This window comes from Thermobia domestica, chromosome 11, assembly GCF_964235325.1.
Source record: "Thermobia domestica chromosome 11, izTheDome1.hap1.1, whole genome shotgun sequence".
Lineage (NCBI taxonomy): Eukaryota > Metazoa > Arthropoda > Insecta > Zygentoma > Lepismatidae > Thermobia > Thermobia domestica.
The window spans coordinates 134,573,451-134,590,838 of NC_137464.1; the positions used below are offsets into that span (position 1 = coordinate 134,573,451).

At 36.6% G+C, this 17,388-nt stretch overlaps 1 protein-coding gene across 6 annotated transcripts in view; it reads left to right on the top strand.

The window, feature by feature from the left end:
* LOC145664457 (JNK1/MAPK8-associated membrane protein) overlaps nucleotides 1-5,402 on the top strand; it is a 287,534-nt gene extending 282,132 nt beyond the window's left edge. For all 6 annotated transcript variants that reach the window (XM_081731149.1, XM_081731153.1, XM_081731154.1 and 3 more), the window contains one exon: nucleotides 4,481-5,402. In XM_081731149.1, coding sequence (XP_081587275.1) covers nucleotides 4,481-4,696 — 216 coding nt within the window. In that variant the 3' untranslated portion in view covers nucleotides 4,697-5,402. The remainder of the gene's footprint in view (nucleotides 1-4,480) is intronic.
* The last annotated feature ends 11,986 nt before the right edge of the window (nucleotides 5,403-17,388 follow it).

A 17,388-nucleotide genomic window follows, 5' to 3' on the forward strand; every position in this document is an offset into this window, starting at 1 on the left:
TCATGATCTGTTACGTTGTTATGCGTCTAATTTCACGATTTGCCTTCACCAGTGTCTTCAAATGACGAAGATCACGATTTGACAGGGCTTTGGGTCAGTGGCTACGGGATGTTGAAACATTTCGTTTTCCTCCATGATATAAGCTTTATACATTTTATATGTTTAACACGCAAGCTATGTCCGACACCTGGCTTCCACATTCTTTCAAAGCGGCTATTTGGCCTCTTTTCAAGTCATTTATTGCTTTCGTGGATGCTAATATGCCACTTTTCAATGTGGTTCAATTTTACCCAACACAGAGCGTATGCACCAAGTGGAGTCACAGCACAGTAGTGATACACAACTGGCCGAATGACTTGCCTTGAACACGTTCATTGTACCCGTGCGCTATGAGACAAGTCATTTGGCCAGGGTGCTTTTATACGTACCGCGAAGAGAAAATGTTATTTCAGGTTGAGAGATCTATCAAGCTAACAGTACGAAAACAAAGAATGATATTAGGAAATAATTAACCATGTCTTTATTTCATTCGGTTTTAGACCAACAAACAAATCACCAAACTGTTTACAGAAAGAAAAAAAAAAATCCCGTTGTTGCATCCACACAAAGAACACAGAGAACATTTAACACCGTATAGAAGTTCCATCATTAATCCGCTGATATCCCTTAAGTTCTTGCAAGTTCTGTCCCTGCGCGAATAAAAGACACTCGAACATTATACTGAAAGAACTTATTTAAGATCATCAGTACAACAATGCTGCGATGTCAGGTCTCTGAAAACAGGTGACAGATACAAAACATAATATTGATAAAGTAATTAAAAAGATTTAATCGTCTACATAACTACATCCTTTACAAATGTGACCTCCTTCATTCCATTGAATGAATGAAACTGCTACATTGGGCACTTTGGACACAATTGATATAATATTATTGACACTTTCATTGTCACCACTACTCACAAAAGAAGAAACAAAGTGTCTTCGTGTTAAAAATCTGCACTAAAAATCAAGATGCTTATAAGTTACGTATGTTAATACCAGTGGCGGGTATCTCATATATGTAAGGTAAGCAATGCATACCCAAGATAAAACCCACAAATATCATTATTATTATTCTTTCTTTTTTCTTTATTATTCCAACCGATTTCCCAAAATCGCTCTTTTGCTTCCTTCCTTAACATTGGAACTGAACAGTTGTTGCAAATTCCTCATAGTATCACTAGAGAGCAGCATAATAGCATAGGCCTATTCTCTAGCGTCATTGTTTGGTACTGCTTGCAGGTCTGGAAGCAGTTCTTTGCATTACTTACCCTGCTGAAAGTTAAAACAGAAAGACTATGAAAAAAGTGTCAAATTCTCTTGTCATCATTGGAGAAAATTTGTACTAAAACTAGTCCAAAAAATCGTATATAAATTGTATTGACGTGTGTCTGTTTCACTGCGATTTTGGTTGTTTAATAGTGTTTAATCTAATGGAGGTTTTCCTTTGTAATGTATATGGAGAGGATCAATGAATGAATTTGCATATTAAGTATAATATCGGTAGTATAGATTTCTTGTTAGTGGTAATAATCTCAAGTCATTTCAGGCTCTATTTATTTCATAAATAATGCATACTCATTTGAGCATCTAATAAACTGAACTAGTGATTATTTGAAAAGAAAAGAATTCTAGATATATGATTTATTACAAATTCTTAGTCTGTTATAATTTACACATTCATTACAAAAGCATAGCAGACTGTTTTTGAAAACAACAAATACTCAATGAGAAACTAAATGCACTTATCATTGTCTGCTTATTCAAAATAATAAAGTGAATTAAGAAAATCATTAACAAAACAAATTGCTTTAAGAGCTTTAACAATGAGGTCTGTTAAAGAGAACACCATGAGAATTACTTCTCAAGAGACAAGAATCAATTATAAAAAGTCTGTAACTTACATTTTCAGAGATTCCGAATCGTCTCTCAAATCTCACAAAGAATAGTATGACAGTAGTCGATGTTGTCTGGGATGAAGAACCATGATTTTTACATTTTGACGCTTTCTCCCAGAATTTTTTTTTTCTGAAAGTAAGGCTGATTATAAGTACTGTCTTCTCTATGTAAGTTTTTAGGTGCATTATTGTTATTGAAATGTGCTACACACACTACTAAAATGTGTTTATCATTAGTGCCTTCGTGAGAACAAATAGTTTTGAATAGGTGCTGGAAGAATTCGTGCTAAGGTTTGCTAGCAGGCCTATGTCACAGAAAAACAAATTTGCGACTCCAACAATTTCAGGATATTGTACGTGACAGACTCCGAAGTGAAAGACCAACTGTCGTGACACCGGACTTCTTGAAGGATCTGCGAAACCTTTTCGCACGGTCACTCGTTGGTGTAACTAGAGCAAACCAGCCTCCGTAGAACACTGTTGCCACCCTTAGGATACCGTTGAACGCAAATAAGCTTCTCTCAATTTTCAGGAAGTAAGCGACCATGTTCCCCCCCCCCCCTGGCAAAATAACCCAGTTACGACAATGTGTTCACTTAAGAAATCGTTCCGTTATTTATCGAAAAAACATCATAAACTCAAATTTACATTACATACAGTACTTCGTAGATTCAAATTCGATGCTTACCGTGCTCATGTCGTACAGAAACAGAAATGACTGTATATTGAGTTAAAAATACGATTTTGGTTGTGTCTTCATGAGACTTTCACAACACAAAACAGACCTGACAAGGTGTATTTTTCTCATAAACCGTGGTTAGGGTTATCTGGTTATGTGAACAGCCAAAACTGCAGAACATGGGTGAACGGAAACCTTCATATTTTGCACGAGATTCAATGAAAGTAGGCGTATGTTACCAATGTTAAGGCGACTCATAGTTGGACCCTTTTTTCCCCATGAAACTGTGACTGAGGCTGTTTCCATGAACATTGTGCGTAGATGCTCACTCAGGAATTTCTGTTTGGAGGGTTGAAGCCGAAAGACTGGAGGTTGTTCGGATCGAGTGAACTCTCGTAAGTGATTCCTTGATGCAGACAAAACACAAGTCTGTTATTTATAAAGGAATTACGATGTTCTTTGGAGGTGTGGGCCTCACTATGGGTGTGTGTCTTTTTGTGCAAGCATTCGTGTCCATGTTGGAGGATGACAAATGGGATTTATTTGGTGGAGTTAACATTTTTTGACCACTGATGCTTATATTAAATGTGAACTTGGAATTCAAGGTGGAATCCGAACTACCGTAATGCCTTCAATGCTTTCCCTCCAAGATTCGAACCCGTAACTCCACGCATCAAGGGTACTGAAGATAGTCACTAAGCCAGCTGGGAAAGCAAAAGGATTATTGTATCACCTTGATGCACCAGAAATTAATCATCACACAAAACAATGTGTGTAGTGATAGTGTGTTTTGTAGAGATTGGATCATTATGAGGGTTTCTTTTACAGGTTTCCATTCGATTACTTCTTTCGAGGTTATTTAAATGATGGTGTGTACCATAACAAAAACAAACATCAACTTCCCCAGACGAGCACTAGCTATACCCGTAGTGAACAAAGGAACTCGTCAAAGGAGGATTCAAGCACCCAAACTCATATTGTTTTGGGACACGCGCCGTCTGTGTATACATACCTTAATATGGTAAATGTTTAGTTTTCCACAAGACTTCGTTTAAGGCAGGGTGTCTGTGTGGGGTGTGTGTGTTAAAATCCGGTATCCTCCCTGTGCGTTCGCCACCCTTGTATCTCATTATTAGCATGAACCGCGTCGTTTAAGGGTAAACTACAGTGTTTTAGTAACTTCCGTCGTCGTGTGATGCGCTGCATTGAAGCGATGGGTAGGCGTCTGTTAATAAAAAGTAAACAAGTGTTCCCAAGTACGTTAGTGTGCAACTAGATATTACTAATTTTCCGAACAAAAGTATTTCATGAATTTTGTTCTGTTTGTTGCTATAATATACAAACATACGTTAGGCATCATCTAGTCCAGTTGGGTGCTCACAGTGTTGCTAGCAGTTAAGAAATTGTGAGAGAACTAAATTTTTAAGTTAACTGTCAATCCATATATTGCAAACACGACATATCGATTTTTATCGATATTTTAGTATGTACTGTCTTAAACTACAGAAGAAATTCTCATGGAGTTGGATTTTGAAAACGTTTCCGGGCAAAGAAAGAGTTTTCATATATATATATATATATATATATATATATATATATATATTGCACGTATCGCCCTTCTTACCCATGTGCCCTTACTTAAGTATTGTATTATATGTCCTTCGAAAAATATACCAAGGAATCACACTTCCTTTGACACAAGTTTCATTCTCAAGTTAAAATCGTTTAAAATTCACGGGACAAGACTGTGAACACTCTACATTATTGCGACATCCTATCAATAATATTTAAATTTATAGGTCAGCAATACACTAATAATTTTTCTATATAAATGTTGTAATACAAATGGTATTTTCTTTCAGTCTATGAAATCATTGTTTTGGAGCACCATCAGCGAAGTAAGGAACGCAGTCATTTTAATTGGACACTGGCTTCTTCATGCCTATGGAATTATTGCTATTACCCAGTTGCGTGATCCAATTTTCCATTCATCTCTTGTCGCACTTGTGCCTCTTCCAGCTCTCTTCTATATACTTACAGCACGATTTACCGATCCCAATAAACTCCATGTAGATTAGTACATTATAGTAAAATGTAAGTTAGTCTTGTTTATATGGAAGTACTGTGGAAAACTATAATGTACTTAGTTTTCGTTTGTTCAGATAAAGCTTCAGCTAGACAAAATATTATGTTGTACTTTCATGTTACAAGAAATTCAGACAAACAGTGGGAGTTCTTGAGTATGCTTTTATTCCTAAATTGTTTCTCCATGCTAGAAAATTACTGTAAATTTATGAATCAACACTGTAATTTTTCTCAACACTGTAAACAAATCAGTATAATTTTTTTAATCTTATGTTTGCACTTGTAATCTGTAATAAAATGTGCCTGAGTCTTGTATCCGTTAGGTTTGATAATTTTGAGAACTGTTAAAAGCTTATACTCTTTCTTTGGCCTTTTGATGACTTCCTCCGTATCTAAACAAAATGGATGAGAGTAGACTTTTTCATAGAGGATAAGTGTCAACGATTTGTTAAACATGACTGTACATTGGCTCGTGTAGATAATGATTGCAGGAAAAAGATATTTTAAAGATAATATTTACATTATTTTATGAATAATGTATCTTTTTTACTTATTTCTAGAAAAGCAGAATGTTCAAGTTTCATACGTAAAAGTGATCACAAACGTTTTCAATGCATTGTGTCGCATTCAGTGGTTTCCTTTATCATGTTAAAATTACTTCTAATGATAAAAGAACTTCAATTAAAAATTACTTGAGCATGAATTGTTTTATTTATAGTCTTAGCCAAAGCAAGTTACATGTATATAGAAAATGTTAACCTACAAAATATTTCGATTATACATAACTATTTTCTAATGCGTATTGCAGAAATGAGCCGAAAAGTAATGCATTGTCTCCAATTCATATAACCTTTGTGTAATTTACTTTTATATATGATAGAAGAAGCACATATACAAGGAAAATTACTGAAAGTACCCGAAACTCAAGAAGATATGCAACCATAACCATACAGGGTATACAGGATATACAGGAAAGAAAACAGCAAATATTCCCCAGTGTACCTTACAATTGGAATGAAGTGCGGTGCGATGTGGGGATTTGAGTTTTCTTCGTTAGATGGCAACCTCGCCAAGATCAATAAGAAACAGGAAACTGGGCCGTTGTATTAGGAGTTGTGCTGTACAATTTTGTGCTACTGTGAGAGTATGGTCAGGACGCTGAGAATAATATACTCTTCGGAACAACATTAGTTCATCGTTAAAATTTTTAGAGCGAAATCTTGTTGCTACGCAAAGGGCATTTACAAACAAATTTGCCTCACGTTCTGCTCCAGAGAGGAACATAATATGGTCGCTTTTGGAAGAAACAGGATCGCTTCTGATTGAGACAGGGAGCCATCGGACCCCGCAGGCAGGTGTTGTGGAAGATGTCAGTTATCGACTCCTTAGGTTGCCCAAGAAATCTCTCCGTCATTTGTAGCAAGAAACGGGCTATAGCTGTTCAACATGTGATTTAGGGGTGTTACCACTAACTCTTAATTTGTGTGCACACTAACACTTAATTTCGTCCCTCTCGAGACAAAGGGGCGTATCTCATTTTTTCAACTTTTCCAGGAGATAAGTTTAAAGATGTTAACATAAGTTTATTTTATCGTATTCTGTCAAAATTTAATTTGATCTCGTAAGTTACCTACGAAGGATATCAAACTAAATTTTAAAAGAAGACGATAAAATAAATAATGAGAAAAGGTTTAAACTTGCCTCCTGGAAAAGTTAAGAAAATGAGATACACCCCTTTTTCTCGAGAAGAACGATTTGTATTCTGCAATTTCGCTTCAAAAATCCAAAACCTCATTACAACTGTATGGTACACTGGTGAATGTTTGCTGTTCTTCTTGAGGCGTTGTCGATATTACCCCGGATGAATTTAAACCCGTAAACTTAATCCAATAAATCTCCCGTCCGTCATTTGCTGCAAACCGATTGCAAATCGGGCTTCAGATAAAAATTCTAGACCCAAATGAAATCCGTGAGTTTTTAAAAAATCACCCTGTATATTACTATTTTCGTACTATACAGTTCTTATAAATATGCACTTAAATACCATGCACAAGTCAAATGATTAAATTATACAAAAACATTTGGTATTGAACTGATGGGGACACGAGTTCAGATCTCGTACTTGCGAGTAGCGGTCCCACCAATGTAGTTTGAAGGGTTTGGCACCAAAAGTACGGTAAATATGTTATGTCAATTAGTGGAACAAATGCCCGAGATGGTGAGATCGATGTTCGTTTCCCAGCCAGGACTATGTCAGAAATTTCTGTAACTTTACTGTATAAAACAGAATGAAATTTTCCTGTATAAAATAGTTCCTTTATATAAGGAAGAAGAGAAAGAAGGAAAATATTCCATATTGTTATTGTTTTACACTAATATTCTTTTTGAATATGTCGCAGTGTTTTCTGCTGTGCTCCCCACTAACGGAACATAATTTTTCCACAAGGAGTTTTACACTTAAAATTTTTTTCCGTCAGTGTCGTCATCGCACATTAAGCTTTCATTCACAATCAAGTCTAGATCGTTAAAAAAATAAAATTAACAAAAGTTTCCTTAAGTACAATGAAACTAAGTAAAATATTAAAACTCAGCTCTTATTTATAGCCTCCCTTGTCAAGTTGCAGAAGTATATGCGTTCTAAATGCATATTTGCTTGCGTGTCATTTTCTTATTGAAGTGCAGTGACTTGTCTAACTATAGTGTATCGAAAAATAACTTTACGCAACTCAAGTTGAAAGCTGTAAACTTAATAATATAAGCTTTATCACCAAATTTAGTTATCCAACAATTAAGATTTTTGTCATATATGCGAAATGAAATTTGAAAAAGTGTAAACAACTCAGATATCCATCTTAGCATGAAGGAAACCTAAGTAACCTCTACACTACTTAGGTTTCCTCAGGCACAGCAATCACTTTCTTTACTCAAAATGCTGCTTTACATCTCAGACCACTTAAGCTGTACCACAACTGATGTCTATTGTACTGACTACTTTTGCAATAAAGGCTAAATTCTTGAACTAAATTAGACCACTATTCTCCATTCTCAGGAATGATAATATTTTCCTTAATAAAAATTATGTAGTATAGTAGTTAACACACGGGCATGGTAAGCCGAACACCAAGATTTGATTTCCGGCTTATTCGTACTTTTCTGCTCTTTGAAACTGAAAGTCTACATAACTTAATCTTCTTTCTAGAAATCATGGTTAGATTAGGTTGTTTGACTAATTTTTAAAGCAGCTTAACGAAGTGTTATTATCCATTACAGAAACTTAAGTAAAACTGCACCAAGGTTAAGTTAGATATGGCGATCCTTTTCCTGGTAAGTTACTTCAGAATTTGTAACCAAAAGTTTGGTTTTAGATCGTGCGATTGATTGCATCCATCGTGACTTCAATGCATTAGTGAAACTGAATTTAACAGCCTTGGAAGAGGTGTAAAGCAAACTGTCCCATCCAAAGATATAACTTTGACTTTGGTTGGGTGTAGAATAATATAGAGTCCACAATCAGTATGACAAGTTATATAAGGAAAAGGATAATACTTTCGTTTGTTTTTCGCTATGTGGAAATGTGTGAAACTCACTTTTCTGTAGTATTACAATTTGAAAGCAATGCCAACACTCTGTCGATCATTGGGAGATGGGGTATTTCTCATGCAGTGGTCCAGATCGGTGATCAATAAGCTTCCAAATAGAATCTATGATTATCGTACCCTACTCAAACGGATACAAATTAATCTAGTTACGCTACTGTCTCAAAGTTACTCATAACTAACACGTTTTACTGTTTGTTTGTTAACGTATAGCACCCCTTTTTACCACCGAGGTTATATATGACGAGGTACTAAATGTTAAAATCGGGAACAACGTTTTGTATCCAGTGTTCATCCACTGAGAATCGAATCTAATATATCGAGACACATACCACATAAGTACAATATACAGGATGAATGAAAAATAACTAGTTGTTAAAAACTGTTATAAGTTATAAAATATTCATTGTTATTTATGGAAAAACACGTACATGTCCGTTAGATAATAAAGAAAAAAAAAATATGTTAAATTTGAACATAGGTACCTATGGTGTTAACCAGCTTCCTCAAATGGCTAGGGATACAATTTATACTTTTCTGAAGAGAGTCAGTTACTAATATCCTTTTGAATTTATGACGCCTTTTCCTCTGCTGTGCGAGGTTTTTTGAACTTGTATTGTATACTTTCTCCTTAGTATAGCCTCATAAGAAAAAAAAATACAGATGGCAAGATCTGGACTTCTTGCTGGGCATTCGTGAGGTTCAGCACAGCGATCTGAGCTCACTCACAAATATATATAATATTGTGCTTGCTGCTTCGAGCGATCAGTGATTGAATAAAGTGAAGCAGGCAATGCAGAATTTTAATAAACACTTTCTATTATGCACTTTTTCAGCATGAAATCAGCAATATCACAGTTTTTATAGAGTACTAAAAACACTTAGTTATTTTTCATCCATCCAGTGCGTATAGTCAGTTGTTTCCAGTCTTGTCCCGCAGGATGTAGTACATGCTTTTAAGCTTAGAAAGCTTGTGCTAACCTAAAATACCGAGAGAAAATAAATTACATACGGATGGTGATAAAAAAAATGGAAACACCTGAACGAAATTGCAACTTACCAGATTAATATGGCATCGGGCCACCTTTCGCCTTCAGAACAGCCTTGATGCGACGTGGGATGGAGGCATAGAGGTCATGAATGCTAGCAAGTGGAATTTTACACCATTCCTCGTGCAGGGCATCGGCCAGTTCTGTGAGAGAGGATGGAGGTGGAAATCGTCGCCGGAGTCGTGTTTCCAAGACGGACCACAGATGTTCAATTATGTTGAGATCTGGGGATTGGGCGGGCCAGGGGAGGTTTTGAACTACATCCCGATGTTCCTCAAACAACGCTGCAACAACGCCAGCTGTGTGAATGGGTGCATTATCATCCTGGAAGATGGCGTCATTGTCCGGGAACAACATCCGGACCATAGGATGAAAGTGGTCTCCTAAAATTGCGACATAATCGTTGGCAGTGATTCGTCCGCTAAGTGTGACAACAGGACCCAATGAAAATCATGATATGGCGGCCCACAGCATCACCGAGCCGCCGCCATGTTTCACAGTTGGGCGGAGACACTGCAGATCATAAGCTTCTTTGGGTGTTCTCCACACATAAACACGGCCCGTGGTTGGGAATAAGGTCAAGGATGACTCATCCGACCATATCACACGTTTCCAGTCCTCAACGGTCCAAGTTGCATGGTCGCGGCACCATTTGCGGCATGCGAAAGCATTATGGTCCCTGATGAGCGGTTTGGCCCGTGCAACACGACCCCGTAAGTTCATGTCATGTAATTTGCGGCGGACTGTGATTGTCGAAACAGGGTGGGGGAGGTGCTGATTGAGTTCCTCCGTCATTTGCTCCGCAGTGGCACGACGGTTCTGCGTGACAATGCGCTTTAATACCCGGCGTGACCTGTCACTCATGATTTTCTTCCGTCCACTGTTCCGCTTCCCCAATGTGGTTTTCTTGTGTGTTGTGTAGGCCGTCATCACCTTCGACACTGTCCCACGCGACACACCTAACACAGTAGCCACTGCCGTCACACTCACTCCACATAACCGTGCACCAGCAATTTGCCCTCTTTGAAAATCTGAGAGGTCTCCCATTTTACACTACCTCCGTCTGCTGCAGCCACTGGACACTGCTGTTCCACTGCGCCTGACGTAGTATGGAGACCGACCTAACACACCACCACCAGCGGTCCGGCGCTGCGGGCGCCACGACACCACTGCCAACCCATATATCTGACGTGTTGCCAACTACAGGTGTCTCCATTTTTCTGATCACCATCTGTAAATGTTAACAAAACTAAAGATGAAAGGGATAACTGAGAATTTTTAAAAAAGTACACAGAGAAGGTAAGTTAAACAATTTTCGTACATTGTCATCAACCGATTTATTTTTCTTTGTTATTGTCATATGTTTGATGCATGTTTAACATATTACATCACATTTGAGTAACTCACATCTTTGGAAATATTTACTTTCTTTTTCTATAACCTAGGAATATGAGGAATTCCTTAAAATACTTATGTTTTATCCTATCACTCGTTATGTATTTCAAATTACTGTTTTAATGTTCTTTAATATTTAAACATGACATCCATTACTTCCCCCATACCTTAACACTGTTCTCGAACACTATCAGCACAGCCAGGCTTCTCACTGGAACGAGTCAGATATTTTTTGGACATCTTTCGAATACTACAGATATCACGACTTATGGAGCGTTTATGCATAGTCGATCCCATAGGGGTCCCCTAGACGAACCTGTTCGATACTTCAATGTTCCCTTTGACTATCCATTGCACAAAGCTTCCAAAGTGATCTCTCGGATACGGTTAACACTGATGGCTGGTTGATTTAGCCACACTCCGGACGAGGCTAAAATTTTCAAAAGAAAAAAAAAAAAAAAAAAAGACTCCGAAGCTCAGTTCTATTCTGTTAAAGCGTAAATATCGCGCGGAGCAACTACAATGGTAAAAATCCACGCCACATAAAGAAAATGAAAAAAAAATCACGAAGTTGTTGACAAAAAAAAATAAAAGAAATAAACGGAACAGATCAGAAACACAATATATTTTTATTTTTTATTTTTAGATAAAATCTTAATTCATAAAGGAAATATGAGGAAGATATCAGCAAACATGTTAGCAAACCTGAAAGGCGGAAATTTTGGCACCAGTAGTTTTGACACGGTAATTTTGGCACCAAGAAACGAAGCAAACGGAAATTTTGACACCATTTATAATTGAAGTACAGAAAATGTGAGAAAATACTCTGAATGTAATAGATATTTAAATTTACATGTTATTAACTAGAACTGCTCCAGCGCGACGAATCAAACTAGTGACGAATGTACAGTCAGCGACAAAATTTCTTTCTCTTCTGTAAAATTTATTTTGCTTATAACTTTGAAATTGATGGACTGATTTGAGTAGTTTTCTGAAATTTACCGAAAACTATATCTGCTTTAAGTTGCTGAATATTGCACTCAAATCTGTTCGTCCATTCGAGAGATATTCGCGGAAGAAATTTGAACATAGGAAAAGAAATTTTGTTACTGACAGTACAGACACCGGTAAAGATAGAATCTAGACTTATCATTTTTGGGACAGAAAATTGTCTAAGAGAATTATCCAGCAGTGAAACATGGCTTATGGACGGTAACTTTTATATGGCTCCTAAACACTTCACCCAAGTGTATGTAATCCGAGTGTCGACAGAACAAACGTCCATCACAACAGTGTGTGCTCTGATGGAACGAAAGATTCAAGCTTCGTACGTGGAATTGTTTCGAGCCGTAATTCAACGATGCAACGAACTGTCTCTTTTCCCTGATCCTGAAAACGTTGTCATGGATTTTGAAATTGCAGCAATGAATTCAATCAAGACAACGTTCGGTGATTCCATTCGTGTACGAGGTTGTTTCTTCCACTTAGCTCAGTCTACGTGGAGGAAAATTCAAGAACTTGAGCTTGCAAATCTCTACAAACAGGATGAGGAATTTCGTATATTTTGTGGAAAATTGAACGGCCTTGCTTTTCTTCCAATACAAGATGTACGTCAAGGGATGCAAGAAACAATAGGGCTTGTGGATTACTTCGACCAGGCCTACGTTTCCGGTACATACCGGCGTGTTCGGGCCTTTGGAAGAAACGACGATAACATCCGTCTGAGAAATGTACGCCCTATTTTCCCTCCATAAGTATGGAATTTGCACGACGTCACACTAAATAACGAACCGAGAACAAACAACATGTGCGAGTCCTGGAATAACAAGTTCAAACATCTGGTTGGAGTCTCTCATCGTTAATCTGGAAATTAATCCAATGCATCCAACAGGATGAAGCAATGGTCTCGACGCTGCTTTTGCAGATTGCAGTAGGGGAGCGTCCAGCCAACAAGACGAAGCGGATCTATGAGCATTTGCAGAAAAGACTTCAAAATTTGTGCTTGGCCTACAATTCTGGAACAAAGAGCATGCAAGAATTTTTGCATGCTGTTTCACTTAATGTTGTGCACAACAAAAGTTAAAGATGTAAAGAAAAGGTGCAGTGTTTTACAATTTGGATTATTGTAAACCATATATTATTGCAAATCATGTGCTATTGAAATTCATTTATTGATTTTTTAATTTTTCTTGCGTAAGTGTGTATTTAAGTTTTCTTGAGTTCAATAATTTCCATTTTGACTTGCTTTGAATACCTAATGAAGCTACCAATATTACCTTTTACTGGTGTTTGTACATTCGTCGCTGGTTTCATTATTCGTGCTGATACAGTTCTAGCCATTAACATGTGAACGTAAATATCTATTATATCCAGAGTATTTTCTATTTTTTTTTCTCTGTACTTCAATTTCCATGGTTCGAATCAGCTGTTAATGTTTGCGCTTGAAAGTAAAATCCAAACCCATTAGGGGATAATTTTGACTTGCTTTGAGTATCTAATGAAGCTGCCAATATTATCTTTTACTGGTGTTTGTACATTCGTCCCTGGTTTCATTATTCGTGCTGATACAGTTGTAGTTATTAACATGTGAACGTAAATATCTATTATATCCAGAGTATTTTCTATTTTTTTTCCTCTGTACTTCAATTTCAATGGTTCGAATCAGCTGTTACTGTTTGCACTTGAAAGTAAAATACAAACCCAGCGCAGTGAACATAGTGCAGTCTTCAGCAACTCAAAGAAGATACAGTTTTCCATAAATTACAGAAAACTTCTCAAATCAGTCCATCAATTCCAAAGTTATAGGCAAATAAATTTTACAGAAGAGAAAGAAATTTTGTCGCTGACTGTACATTCGTCACTGGTTTGATTCGTCGCCCTGGAACAGTCCTAGTTAAGAACATGTGAATTTAAATATCTATTACATTTAGAATTTTTTCTCACATTTTCTGTACTTCAATTATAAATGGTGCCAAAATTTCCGTTTGCTTCGTTTCTTGGTGCCAAAGTCACCGGGTGAAAACTACTGGTGCCAAAATTGCCGCGCCCCAGCAAACCTATGAGTGTGTAGATTTACAATAATGGTACCAGAAGAATCAAATTACATATCCCATGGTTCCTCTTGACAAAATAGACTACTAGAAGTTCCGAGAATCGCATTTTATCAAGTACGTTGCATTTCAAGGTACAAGTTAAGTTTAGCAGCGTATAAGTATTATAGCTATAAATACACCATTGTCCAAATTCGATGCAAATAGCTTAAGAGCGTTATTAGACTTTTACTATATTGCTACCAACCAATTGCACTAATACGTGAATACTGTATGTTATGGGCTACAGAAAACCACACACAAAACTTTACAAGATGCTCACTCCAAGTTGTCTTTGCATCTGTTACGGTTCAGTTCAAGACGAAACTGAATAAGCCGCGTCAGTGTGTCTTCATAGAGGGTAGGCACGTTAGCACTGGTGGGTGCGCGCGTACAAGAAGAAGAGTTCGAAAAATGCTCACCAATTTGTTAAAAGTGGCTACTACAAGGTAATTTTGACTATAATTGGAAGCAGTGAACCATTTCTGTGTTTATATATGACCTGCATAATTTTTCTTAATATTGCTCGTCCTTTGTAACTCAACACGTTTCAGCTTGTAACCCTAAAGATAGAAACAGCGTCTCCGAAAAGAATGAAAAGCACCTCCATTCTTCACACTGCACAATTTCTACTTCTGCGAAGATTACTATTACTTTTCAGCTATGTCGCCTGAACGGATTAACTATAAGTGGAATAGATTTGAGGACAATAAAAGTGTATTTGTTGAAATAGTTAATTTCTCATTCTCTCTGTCTCTTTCTCTCTCTCTCAGTTTCTCTCACCCTCGCATTGGTTCAAGTAGACCAATCAAAAGGTAACCAACAAAAATAAATTTCCTCAAATAAAATTTTAAATTCCTCCAAGCCCCTTTCGCTTTCTAACTTCTTTTTTACCAAAAAAAAATATTGATCTTCACGGAAAATGGGAAATTTGGAAAATAAATACGGTAACTTGTTTCTGATTGGCTAAAAGGATAGCCAATTAAAAATTAATCTTTTCAGAAGAAGATAGAGAAAGGGTATATAGGTGGATATTTTTGGTTTCCCCTCAGTTTGGTAATGGATAGTTTGTGTGACTGTTAGTGTATCATGGAGGTATTAGCGTCTAACAAAGGAGGTGAAAAGATTTTTTATCTCGGATATTCGTACACGAGACAACTAGTATTGAATAATAGTATACGGTGGAGGTGTGCTGATAGAGGGAAGTGTAAGTGTAGCTATATTAATAACAGATGTGGATAAAACTTATCAAAATTCTGCTTGTCAACACTCGCATCCACCGGGCAAGGATGCTGTTAAAATAGCAAGGTGTCGAAAAGAAATGAAAAAAAGAGCTAAAATTTGTGGAAGCGCGCCTTCGCAAATATACTCTGAAGTTGTGCATAATGAAGAAATAAATGTGCGTGCAAGGTCAGACGATGCATGTAAACGTACAATAAGAAGACAACGTTGTACCAATCCTCCTGAGCCGAGACACTTCACGAAATTACAAGGTAAGTTTGATCAATGTATTTATTAAAAGCCATTACAATTGTCTTGAAAACGTGCCGGTCTCAAACCGGATGGTTTGGGTGTGTTTCCCGGGGGAGGGGGAATTCGTCCGGGGAATTTTGTCCTAAATTCACAAAAAGATATAAAAGATGTGGGAGGTGTCGATTTTGTAGTTCTGAATAATTATTAAAATTGTATAACAAGACATAAATCTGAAGATAAATGTCTTCTGTTCAGGTGAATTGACGCCCAGTGCCGGTGCAGAAAGCGAAAGATTTCTGTTATATGATAATGGTGATGCACAGCAGTAGAATATTAATTTTTGCAACGGATAAATGTTTGAAGATTCTTTCGGAGGCAATTACTTGGTTTACGGATGTGAACTTTTCTGTTGCTTCTCGCATGTTTTCCCAGATGTACCCACATGCGCAAAAAAAAAGAAAAAAAAGAAAAAGAAAAAAAGCATATACTGTAAATCACGATTTTTTGCATTTATTCCATTTTTCTTATGTTTATGGGTAAAATTGAGTTATTAGTATGTGGAGATAATAGAAAGCAATCCATCTAAGGAGATATTTCCAAGAAATAAAATAATGAAAATATAAGCAAAAACCAAAATTACGCTCGGCTGTGTATACTGGCAATCATGCTTTCGAGAGATTTTTCAGTAGCAGAGCACGATTGCGAATGGAAATTGACAATAGGCAGTGAATGAGCTGGCAGAAGGAACTGGAAAGTGTAGTAAAATATTGAATTTATTGGTTTAAACCTAGTGTCTAGATGGTTTGCCAAATATAAATTACCTTTTGTAACTAAGATGTCGTACGAAAATATAGAATTAAACAGAAAAATTCTTATTTTAAAGTTAGAAGCGATACGCACCATGGTTATGAGCATTGTTAAGAAAAAGAGCAAAAAGAACGTAGTCCCCGTGGTCAGGTGGATAAAGAGGCGGACTAGCAGTTATTTTATTATTTTGACACGAGATCGAATCCCATCCCATTCCTTATATATATATATATATATATATATATATATATATATATATATATATATATATATATATATACAAAAAACAGTATAGGAGGTGTATAATTTGAATGTTAATAAGAACCGAAACAATATAATAAGGAAATCACTTATTGATAGTATCCTGTAAGCGACGTATTTATTCAGTATTAGAATACGTGTACTATTGGAAACAGCGTTGTTTTCAGTTTATGGTCTTGTGTTACACCTCCCCTGTCCGTTCTTGAAGAGAAGACAACTCACTTCGGATTTGTGTGTCAGGAACAGGAAAAAGAACATACGCAACCTTGACAGTCTTTCCAGTCTTACCCCTTGTTACATCGACATACGTTACATAGAATGTTAGAATAACTTGTTATCATGAAAAAAGGAAAAAGTTTATGTCAAATTATCGTTTGTGTGTGTGTATGGGTGTGTGTTTGTGTTTTTTTTTCTTTTTAGAGTGTTTACTTTCTCCCCCTCTCTTTTTTTCATATCCACAAAGCAAGAAATGCAATCATAAGTTTATGTAAGGAATAAAGAATGCTTTCGTTGAACGAAACTAAATTATACAGATCTATATATGCGGAACACGAATATTTCCAAAAGATGACATGAATATGAACGATAATCATACCATATTTCTACATGATATAGTAGCGTGAAAAACTGATATTAAAATGATATAACAAACAGGCTTAAACTTTTTTTCTAGCATAACACATTAAACGTAACTCATTAAATTTTGGGGTTTACAGATTATCACCGTACGTGTCGTATTCCTATTCGTTTTTACGTTCGAGAGACGAAAGAAGAAATTGTAGTCATAGCGATAGAAATCGAATTCAAGATTTCAATGAATTCAAGGTTCACTCCCCCACATAACGAAAAAGTGATTTTGATGTCTGTCCATCTGTTTGTCTGTCGGTTCGTCACGCTTTTACATGCATTCAAATAGAGGCTATACTGTTGGACGTATCTGGACCGAATTCTAGACATGAAGTTTTTATAACACTTTATCGTTTCGAATCCTCCGACACCTAAAAATAAGGGTAAT